At 39.7% G+C, this 11,131-nt stretch overlaps 1 protein-coding gene across 1 annotated transcript in view; it reads left to right on the forward strand.

Annotated features, from left to right (window-relative positions):
- TMEM38B (transmembrane protein 38B) overlaps positions 1-7,141 on the forward strand; it is a 41,435-nt gene extending 34,294 nt beyond the window's left edge. Inside the window, exon 6 of the mRNA XM_075560269.1 lies at positions 5,292-7,141. Coding sequence (XP_075416384.1) covers positions 5,292-5,498 — 207 coding nt within the window. The 3' untranslated portion in view covers positions 5,499-7,141. The remainder of the gene's footprint in view (positions 1-5,291) is intronic.
- The last annotated feature ends 3,990 nt before the right edge of the window (positions 7,142-11,131 follow it).

The following is an 11,131-nucleotide window of genomic DNA, read 5'->3' on the forward strand; positions in this document are numbered from 1 at the left end:
CATATGAGTTTTTGTGTAAATGTACATTTTCATTTCTCTTTGGTATATGATCCTTGGAATGCAGTTGGGTCATATGATAACTACGTGTAACTTTTTGAGGAACTGATGGATTGTGAAGAACAAAGTGACTATTCTATTTTATATTTCCATTGACAGTGTTCTTTATGTTTTCTAGTACCATAAGGTATAATCTTAGGTCATTACTTTGATCTGTCTTCATCTAGTATAAACAGTAAAACTAAAATTTCTCTATAAGTGTTGCTTTAGCTCCATCCTACAGATTTTAATATTTTGTTTGCCTATGGTTCAGAGTGTTTTTTAATTCTCTTTGTGGTCATTTTCTTTGACCAATAGCTTATTTCTGAACCAAAAGCCCAACTTACTGTCACTGAGTCGATGCCAACTCATAGTGACCCTATAGGACAGGGTAGACCTGCACCTGTGTGTTTCCGAGATTTTAAGATTTTGCGGGAGTAGAAAGCTCTGTCTTTTTCCCGAGGAGAGCTTGTGATTTCGAACTGTAGACCTTGCAGTTAGAAGCCTAATGTGTAACTACTATGCCACCAGAGCGTATAATAAGTGTATCCTTTGTCTATGTTATTTTTCTGTAATTGATTTTTAATTTCATTTAACTCTGAGCAGAGAACATGTACCATATTTTTAACATTATTGAGACTTTCAATCTGACATATGTTACATCTTAATGAAGATTCTGTAGGAAGTTAAAGAGATCATATAATCTGCTGATTTGGGGTACATTACCATCACCTAGACATTAAAATACACAGTATTGTTATTGCTGGATGCTGTTGAATTGATTCTGACTCATAGCCTCCTAAAGGGACCGCACAGGACTGTTCTCTGCGGTTTCTGAACTCTGTATGAGAGCAGACCTCTAGATCGTTTCTCCTGAATGACTCATGGATCTGACTTGCCTTTTGGATAGCAGCTACGTGGGTAAGCATTGCACAACCGCGGCTCCTTCAAATCCAGAAGAACCCTCTATAATTAGATCTGTGGCATTGTAATGTGAATAGACAAGTAGTCTAAAAATAGATCTAAATTTTTATGGGAATTTAGTATGTGATGAAAGTTCCACCACAAATTAATGGGGATAGGCATGCAAATACTAGTAGAATATTTGGGTAGATTTCTCTTCAACCTTAAGGTAGAGGAAGGGCTTTCATATTATGACAGCAGAAGAAAAGATTGATGATGTCATAAATTTGGCAAAAAAAATTGACAAAGTAAAAGAATTGCAATGGAAAGATAATGACATTTCCCCCCAAGAATGTTTTGAAGCCCCTCATGTAATTGGCATCCTGATAAAATACTTGCAGCACAGACCACAAAGAGCAATTATCCTATTACATGAGAACCTTTTCAAAATTGAGGGAGAATGGGCCAAAACCCCAATCGAACAATTCTTTCAGAAAGTTATCGACAATTCCCACAGGAAAGATATGAAAATACCCTCAAACATTAACAAATGTAAAACTTGCTCAAACTTTGAGAAATGCATATGAAAATATGTATTTGCAAGATACTCTTATGCTTGCTTTTACTTTCCATAGTTTTTCATGTAAACTTTATGAACTTTAATAGCAATTTGTCTTACTCCATAAAAAGCTTGGTGTTTTGGTTGCGATGACATTAAATTTACTATGAAAGCAGTTATAGTACCTAGCATAGGGAGAAAAGCAAAGAGTCAAACAGGAACCTAGTCAGGCTTAGGAGGTCCTTCATAGGTAGAGGTAGAAGCTCTGGTGTTGAGAGAAGGAAGATTCAGAGTGGAAGGCTGGGAAGGATTGGCTAATGAATTAAGAGGAACCTCAGCAGATAATTTCAGGAAAGATGGCGTAGTCCTGTGGCAGTGAGATACATTATGTCAACTGGATGGTACCATTTGTGGAGGTGGGGCGGCCCCAGCCTGTTCATCAAGTTGCAGCCTGCCGGTGGTTCCTGGGACCTTTTCAGGGAGAAACCGGAACTTTTCGTCTCTCTCTGACTGTTCACCTTCATCTTTGCGGGGACTCTGCCTCCAGGTGCCTCATGTGGCCTGCCCAACCCTGCGAGCGGTCAGCATCCTGCCTTGTCCCCACTGACTGTGGACCTACCTGTCTCTGCTTGTGACATGGGCTTGTGATTTCCCTGCTTTACTGGTCAGCGTCATTGGCCTGCAGCTGAGTCTGAGGGGGGTTCCTCTAGCATTAGACTTAACGACTTGAGCTGGACTGGGCTGTGGGGTGGCCTTCTTAACGTAAACTTGCTTCTTGATGCGAAGTTCTTTCATGTACCTAGATGAGGGTCACTGATTTGCTTCTTTAGACAACCCAGCCTGGCACGTTAGTTATGCTGAATGGTATTGAGAGGTGGAATCAAATAATAAATTGTTGAAACATGAATCAGGAATATTGCTATTAGGTCTTTTGAGATACAAAATCTTAAAGAGTCTAAACATGTCCTCCAGATGTTATAGTAAAAAAAGGTATATGGGACAAGTACCTTATTCTTTTATACTTTATGAAGATCGGGTCTTGGTTTGTTTACTTACCTTCTAATTCTGTACTGAGATCTTTTTGTATTAAAAAAATTTATGTCAATCATTGTTTTTTAGTTTACCGGGTCTTTTTGTTTGTTTTGTTCTTTATTTTGGTGAACAGATTTATTATTGTTTTCTGTGGTTTGCCCTGAAGTTACTTTAATCCTCTTAAAATGAAAACAGTCTTGCAGTCACTTGAACTTCCACCCCATATACAAGTTCTATACTATATCTTTTATTTTTCCCTTTAGAGGTTACCATTATTTATAACTTAACTCCTCTGATTCCTATGGTCAGTTCTTTCGCTTTATTTTGCTTTTCTTCAGCAAACGGCTAATATTGCTGTTTCTCTATCTCGGTGTGATGTCTGATGGCGCTGGTTCTCTAAGCAAAGAATCATCTCTAATAATTCTTCATAGATGGATGTGGCTTTTACAATTTCTCTTGGTTTCTGTTTATCTGAGAATGTCTTAGTTTTACCAGTGCTTTGAAAGATCATTTGGCTGGATGTAGGATCTTGTTTTGCAGTTTGTTCGGCATTCTGACACCTCCTTGTAAACCATACTGTGCTTTTTATGAGCCACGTCTAATCCTAGTTTTTGGTTCCGGAAAGTTTAATTATGATGAATTTTGGGGTGGAGTCTATCCTGAACGGGGTTTATTGAGCTTCTTGCGTGGTAATCTTTTCTTTTGTGGTATTTGGCAAGTTTTCAACCTAAATATCTTCCTCAGTCCTCTCTGTGTCCTCCCCCTCCCCCTTCCTTAATTCCAATTCTATGTAAATTATACCTCTTGATATTATCCTACACAACTTTTAAGCTTTCTTTGTTTTCTTCATCCTACTTTCTGGTAGTTCCTCAAATTAGTAGTCTGTATCTCACCAGTTCTTCAGTTCCACTTCTGTGTCTTTCGATTGAGTTCTCTATTTCAGATAGTTTATTTCTAGTTGTTGTTTTTCCGTAATTTCTAATTGCCACTTCTATTTTGTTCTTGTTTTCCTGAATTCTTCTAGGGTTTCCACCCCCCATCCTGTGATCTCTTTGATCCCTTTGAGGATTCTAAGTCTTTTGAATTCCTTCATAGGGAGTTTCATTATTGTTTCTTCCTCTGAAAGGTTTTCTTTCCCTTTATTTCATTCACTTGTTTGAGCCATATTAACCTTTTTCCCCCATATGATTTGTTATTGTTTGCTGTCTTTGAAATATTGAGGTATTATTTATGCGTGTGTGTTTGAATTGCATGTTTGTTGTGTCCTGTTTTTTGTTTGATTTTGTTTTGATATATCAGGGCAGGCAGGGCCAGCTGGTCCTGGTTTCGGGGCATGAGAGTACTCATCAACTGTTGGATAAGTGAGGCAGCGATGGGCAGGCAGGACAAGTGAATGTTACTGTTCACCAGACGGGCAGGGACCTGGCCCCAACTCCTGCACTGAGGGATGCTGCCTAGAATCCCGTTGGGTGAGGGATCCTGCTGCTGATACCCTGTGGATCTGTGGTCCCGGTCTGTTATCTGTGAGTAGTCCAGTCTCTGGACCCTGGCTCCCTCCCAGCGCCTTCTGTCTAGTTCCTGTTCTGCTCTCCTTGCTGTACTCTTCTCTGCCTCCTTTTGGGACTCCCCTGAGGTTGTCGCGTACATTCCTTACCGGGATTGCTGTTGGTTGGTTGCAGTATGGTTAACATACTCTGTCAGGCTGGCTGCCAGAGTACCTCCATGCCAGCTCTCTTCTTGTTTGCGGTTTTGGTTCAGAGTCTCCTTCGAGTTGGGGTTTGTTCTAATTATTTTTCCCTTCTGTTTGCTCAGGGTTCCAAGATTGTCATCTGTAACCTTTTCATTTGGTTTTTCAGGCCTTTACTGTGAGGGGACGGCATGGGGTGTGTGTGTGTGTGTGTGTGTGTGTGTGCGCGTGCATGCGTGCGTGTGTTGAGACTAAGCTACCATCTTTGGTGTTTCCTGTGTATGTTTGTTTTAGAGAGGGAGGGAGAGAGAGTTTATTATGTAATATCATCTAATAAACCATTTCAAGTATGTGGCAGGGGAAGTTAGTACTGTCACCATGTTGTGTGTGCAGGCATTTTTAATTTACATAACTAATAGTACACTATAGCTCTTGTTCGGCGTCTCATTTCCACTGAATAGTATATATGCAGACTCACTGCATGCTCTTTCTGTGGTTCTCATTGTTAACTGCTGCACGGTGTGCATTTTACTTATTTATTCCTTTGAGATGAGCGTCTGCTCTGCCACCAGCTTCCCACCACCAGGATAGCATTTCAGTTAAGAAGCATTTAGACTTGATTTCATTTTGCCAGCAAATAGAAATTGTTTGTGGATCTTGTGTGAAAATTTGATGCGGAATATTTGTAGTTTGGTTCATTATCAGAGATCTGGAGGAACTGACTCTTAGAAATCCTTGGATTATTACAGACGTAGGCACTTGTCACAGATCCGGCACACAGCAGGCACATAGTCAATATTGTGTGCTATTGGTCATTTGCCTATAAACCATAGCTATTTTATCATCTTATTTCCTGTGCAGACTAAATGGGGTTCTGTGGAAATTATTGACATTGCTCCTTCGGCACCCGCAGGCGGAGTCCCTTGTGTTGGTTGTCATGAACTGAGGGTAAGCTCATCGCTGCTCGCCTAGAGCTTACCCTCGTTTACTGTGCCTGCGTATGTAATTCAAGAGTCTATTTATGTCCTGAGAACCGGAACGCATACTTACATTAACATCGAACTCTCCCCGCAGGTAGCCATGATGCTTACACAGACGTCTATTGTGCCTTTTGCTCCATTCGAGGATGCGCTGGGTCGAGTGCTGTTTGGAAGTCAGCAGCTGTCTTCATCGAGTGCAAAGAAAAGTGAGACTAAATTCAATGGCACTGGGTCTTCCACCTCAAAGCCCACAGCCGAGGCTTCCGATAACCTCCAAAAGAAACACAGTAAGACTGAGTAAATTTCTGAATTCTGGTTTCCAGAGAGCCAAAAAAGAAACGTTTCTAACTGTCAGATTGATATTTTTATGTAAATGATGTGAAATAAAGATTTTATGTAAGGAATGAAGGTGACAAAAAGAAAACGTTCTGTTTCAGGGAGATTACTCCTTTATGTATTGTAATCCTTGAATGCTGTGAGTGTATCATGTGAAATTGTTTTTCTATGTTAAGTATAAAATATTCTATTGTGATTATAATAATTTTATATTGATAAAATGTCAGCTTTTAAAAAAAGTTATAGAAGGTGAACTTAACACCATTGAAAAAATGACTACTTTTTAATTTAGGTACTTTCCTATCTATTTTTATTTGAATTATATTTTAATAGAATTCACTTGTACCTCATGTTACAATTATACTTTCCTAGGTACGGAAAACAATTTCTATTGAAGTTTGAACACTCAAAATAGTAAACTTTTCCTAAAGCACTTTATATTATGAGTGAAAATGAATGACTCGTTTATATTTCAGATATAAACTTTATATTTTTGTACATATTAAATGGAAAATGTCTGAAATTTAATTTTATTTCTCGCAGCTTTTTTCAGTGAAGTGAAAACTAGTATTAGTATGAGTTTCAAAGTGAAGTCCATCTTATGCTCTTAAAAACAAATAAACCAAACTGTTATTTTCTCCTCAAAAGACAATCAAGGGTATAATTTTTAATAAATTACTATTCCCTGTTTTTTCCTTTTCAAACTCATTTTTCTTTCTGTTTCCTTGAAACATTTGTTTTAGTTGTAGGAGAAATTATCCTTAGGGTTTCATATACTATTAACTTCATTTTGATCTTTGGGGCTATAAATACCTTGGTAGTATTTATTATCTTAATGAGCAAACAAAATTATACTCATCATTAAAATATTTTCCTTCTTTGTCTTCTTTCTAGTGGGTACATTTCAATGTTGTATGCACATGCATATATATTAGTTTTATTTTAAATTAAACCTAGCTACTTTTATGTGAAGATTCTTGGCTCTAACGAGAATTGTCCTTAGACATTTGATGATAAAACAGCTAACCAAAAGAAAGGAGAGAAACCAAGGCCTCGTGTGGTGGTCCACTTGAATGAAGTGTCGACATTAAATGTATTCCTTATTGATAGAATCAAAACAAAGAAGGAAAGATAGTAAGTAATGTTAAGGGTTTTTCCCGTTCTTTATGGTTTAAAGTTCCAATTGTAACTGTAAAGCTCTGACATGATTTTTCCACATGAGCCTGCTACCTGCAAAGAGTAAGTGCCAGGCATTTTTGGATGGTTTACAAGTATTCAAGTTGCATTTGTGTTAATAAGAGTTTGTTTATTTAAAAAATTTTAACTGCTATGAAAACCAGCAGGTATAATACTTTCAGTTGTTTTTAAAAAGTTATTTTGGGAGGAGGGGCTTATGTAGCCTTGAAATGCTAAGAAATCCATTTTTAATGTTGTAATAGAAAACACTAAGTATTTAAAATTTCGGTATTATATTTGGTACTCTTTAGTTAAAACTATTCAAAATGAATATCTTTCTAAGTATTGGTCTATTTCTGTAGATGTTTGAATTCAATTATAGTGAAATGGTAGTGATCCTGATATATATTTGTGTTGAAGACAAAATTATTAAAATAAGTTGTTTAGTACCAATAAAGTGTTATTGTTTTTATTCATGTGTTTTCTGTGAGTTTGGAGTTGAGAATTCTTCTCCTGTTTTGCCTGTAATAGCATATATTCAGCGACTGTCCAAACGGATCACAAGACACATTTTATTTATCTATGCACAAATCCTGTAACTCTGAATTCACTGATTCTGAAACTTCCCACTCAGAATCTATTCACATCTGCCTGCAGAGATTCGATAGATTTGCAAAGCACATTGTTAGTCTCCTTACCCAACAGGAGGTAGGATTAGTTCGGTAGGCTGCCTGACCTAGCCAGTCCTGGTGGCACTGAGAAAGTCTGGACCTAGCAGAACTCCTGAACAAAAGGAGACAAGAGGTTGGCAGCACCGTGGCCAGCTGAACTAGGTGGTCTAGTGAACTAGGAAACTCAGTCCACTAGCAACAGGTGGCCAAGTGAATGTCAAACCCTTGGTTTATCAGATTGGTTGTTCTTTTCCCCCAGTGTATCTCCAGGTAAGGGCTGGAGAGATGAAATATTTGGGATAGCTAAATTCCAGTGACAATTCCAGCCTCCTTGTAAACAGGAATTTAAAAAGCGGGGAAATGAGAGAAGAGGGGGAGATTTTCTTTTTAATGCATTTTTGTTTGTGTGGGGGGTACTTTTTTTGGGGGGGCGTCTTTACGCCCACACACTTTCCCACAAAGCTTTTTGTATCGTTTGCCACAGGTATAAGTTACTTCCTCGGTGCAAAGTTGTTTACTCAACAAATACTGAATCCCAGCCCCAGGCCAGGCATTCCTTAGGCGCTAAGGAAACACTGAACAAAGCAGATGACTTGCTCTTGTTAGCGTGTGTGTTCCAGTAGTGGGGACACCGACAATAAAAGAAGCCACGTATGTTGAGAGGATAGGAAGGTAAGTGAAAGACTTGCTGCAAGAATGCCAGTTTATGTATGCACTGGTTCATCCCAGACAAAGCACCTTTTAACATGTCTGTGCCTCAGCAATCCACGCGTCTCCGTCTCCTCAGAGTGCTTGCCAAAAAAACAAAGGTCCAGTGGAAAGCACAGCCTTCCAGGCTATCTGTTGGCCCAGGGAGCGTCAAGGCGGCAGAGAGGTTAGCTCAGACCGCTATGGTGGCTGTATTGGGGACGCCAAAGGGATCAACTGTAGATTTATGGAAGGACCCAGGATAATCATGGGGGCTTGTTATGAAGAAGTTTTAAGAAACCTGCACTGGTGAGAAAAATAGGAAAATTGCAGTGAGGGATTATGACAGTACTACCTGCTCATTCTTTGAGGGGAGCACGAGCTGTCCTGTAACAATTCCATTGGCAAGCTTACCCCAGCCAGCCTGCAGCCCTGAGCTTGCCCCTGCAGATTTCCTTTTGTCCCTAAAACTTGACATTTTATTTAAAGAAACCCAATCCGAGCCCGAGAATGGCAGCACTGTCGTTTTGATTAGCTGTGAAATCAAAGAGTGCAGGGTTGGGAAGGGCTAGCTGAAACACTCTTTAAAAACGTGCAGACCTAGGTGGAGGGCGTATTGAGAACAGTTGCCCTATGTTTTGAGAATTCTGTTTAATAAAGGTTTCTATGATTTCGTAGCACTGCTTACGGACTTATCCCCATAAGTTATAAATATCAGAGCACAAGGAAGAAAAATGAGAGGTGGGGGATCCCCATTAAAATAGGATTGTTAGGGAATGCCTTTGTGTTAAATTTCATCCTCGCAGAGACCTGCAGTGAGTGAGCAAGCAAGCAATGTCAACTGGCTAAGCGCAAGGCCGCACTGTTCCTTGTAAAGGAGTTAGACTCTATTTCCCTTCCCCACGGGATTATTCGACATGAGTTTAACATCCTGCCCCACAGAATTGTTGAATGAGTTTACCAGAAATTATTTGTGTTTTTAGGTAAAGTTGATTATATAAAATAACAAATCATAAGCATACATCCACTGAAGTTTTGTTTAATTGTGGTAAATGCATGTGTAACAAAACATTTGCCATTTCAACAGTATTCATATGTACAATCTAGTAGCATTAGTTATGTTAATCCTGTGGTTTAAAAATCACCATTATCTGTTTCCAAAATTTCACATCATCCCGAACAGAAGCTGGGTGCTTGCTAAGTAACTTCTTACCTTGCCCATCCCTGAGAACTACTAGCAGACTTTGGTGGTTTGTGGTCTTAAGTAATTTCTTGATGATTTTGGGTGCTTTTTGTATGTTTATGGTCATTAGTATGAGGAGGCATCAGAAAGTTCCGGGAAAATGAAATTAAAGATAATGGAAGTCCCTCATATAATATTTTCTATGTTTGGATCTGTTCCTCATATTTGATCAAGTTTTCTTACTAAGTCTTAGGAGTTCTTTTTGCCCTATAGCTTGGATATACGTTTGTGTATCTTCTACAACTATGCATTGCAACTCTGACCCTGAGACTCTGTGGTTATAAGCCCATTTGGCAGTGGGCTGTCGTTGTGTTCTTCCCTTTGTTTGTTTAATTATAATATCTTTTCAAGCTGCTCTTTGAAAGTTTCTAAGATCTGCAGCCTCAGAAACCCTCAGGGCAGTTCTGCTTTGCCCGGTGGTTGGTATGAATAGAATCGACTGGATGGTAGTGAAAGTGACTGAATGCAGGCGTTTGATTTTACCCAGTGCTGCTTCAGAAGGGAGGCCTGGGGAGCGCCCGTAAACATGCCCCCCAGAGCAGTGAGCAGTTCTACTCTGTAACATGTGGGTTCCTCTGTGAGGGCTTGCCTTGGGTTCTTTATTATTGATAAACCCACTACCATCGAATCAGTTCTGACTCAGCGATCCTGTGTAGAACTTCTGAGTGTAAATCTTCACTGGGGCAGAAAGCCTTATCTTTTTCCAGAGGAGCAACTGGTGCTTTGAACCACTGACTTTGGAGTGGACAGTCCACCACCTAACAACCCACGGTGTCTGTGGGTGGGTCTTGGCCTATTTGGGTCTGACTTGGCTCTGGAATTGTTTGGGGTTTGTCCTGCTGAAATTTCCTTTACTGATGCCTTTTCCACAAGGGGGTTCCATGCTCTTCAAATAACTTAATTCCCACTGAAGTGGGAGGCCTGGTGTCTGGTTTCCTCAAGCCTTCTTAGCTGTGGGAAATTTACATTAAAATGACAATGGGGCACAGGTAAGCATTTTGATACCCTATGACCTCATTGGCCATGTTCTGACCCAGAGTTTAGACCTATAATCTGAAGGCTTTGAGCTGGAACATGAATTGGCTTGCATTTACTGTGCTTTTCAGAAGTGACCAAAAAATCTTAACAATTGTTTAGGGCTTTCCGAAAATTGTCTTTTAAGGATGATGCTGTCTAGAGATGTTGTTGGAACAGATGTCGTGAGAGACTCTTACACTCGAATATGCCCAGGATGCCTTTCCACCCCAGGCATTAGCACAGAAAAGCTTCAGACACATTCATAGGACCCCAGGGCGTTGCCTTCCACTTGACCCTTCTGTTGTGTTGATTGCTCAATGCACAGGGGTTATTAAGAAGCTGAAAGATGGTTATTATACTGCATTGTGGTTGCCGGCTATGTGCTGGCAGCTTTTTGGAAAAGGATTCAGGAAACCAATGTAGGTTAATGGTGTAATTGGATGTCGGAGACTCTGGGCTTGGAATAAACAAGTCTATTCTGTAGAACAAACAATGGACTTGACAAAGAAGGCAGTATATGAGGCTAGATGTAAAGGCATTGCTTCAAAGTCATAAAGCTGCATTCGTTACCATTATCAAACCATGAAGCTGTTGTTTCCCAACATATCCAATAGCTCGGTACAAAGTGGCATTTCCATCTCCCTAAGACCCTCTCCTAAGGAACTCTCTATTCTTTGAATTACACTACAAAACTGCAGTTTTGGCTTCCTTGAGGGACTTTTATAACTGTGTTCCATTTCAGTGTTCTTTGAATTTAGGGGATAAAAAGAAGTTTATAGGACAAGCCCAGGGCTGTAGAGTGGA

This window comes from Tenrec ecaudatus, chromosome 10, assembly GCF_050624435.1.
Source record: "Tenrec ecaudatus isolate mTenEca1 chromosome 10, mTenEca1.hap1, whole genome shotgun sequence".
Lineage (NCBI taxonomy): Eukaryota > Metazoa > Chordata > Mammalia > Afrosoricida > Tenrecidae > Tenrec > Tenrec ecaudatus.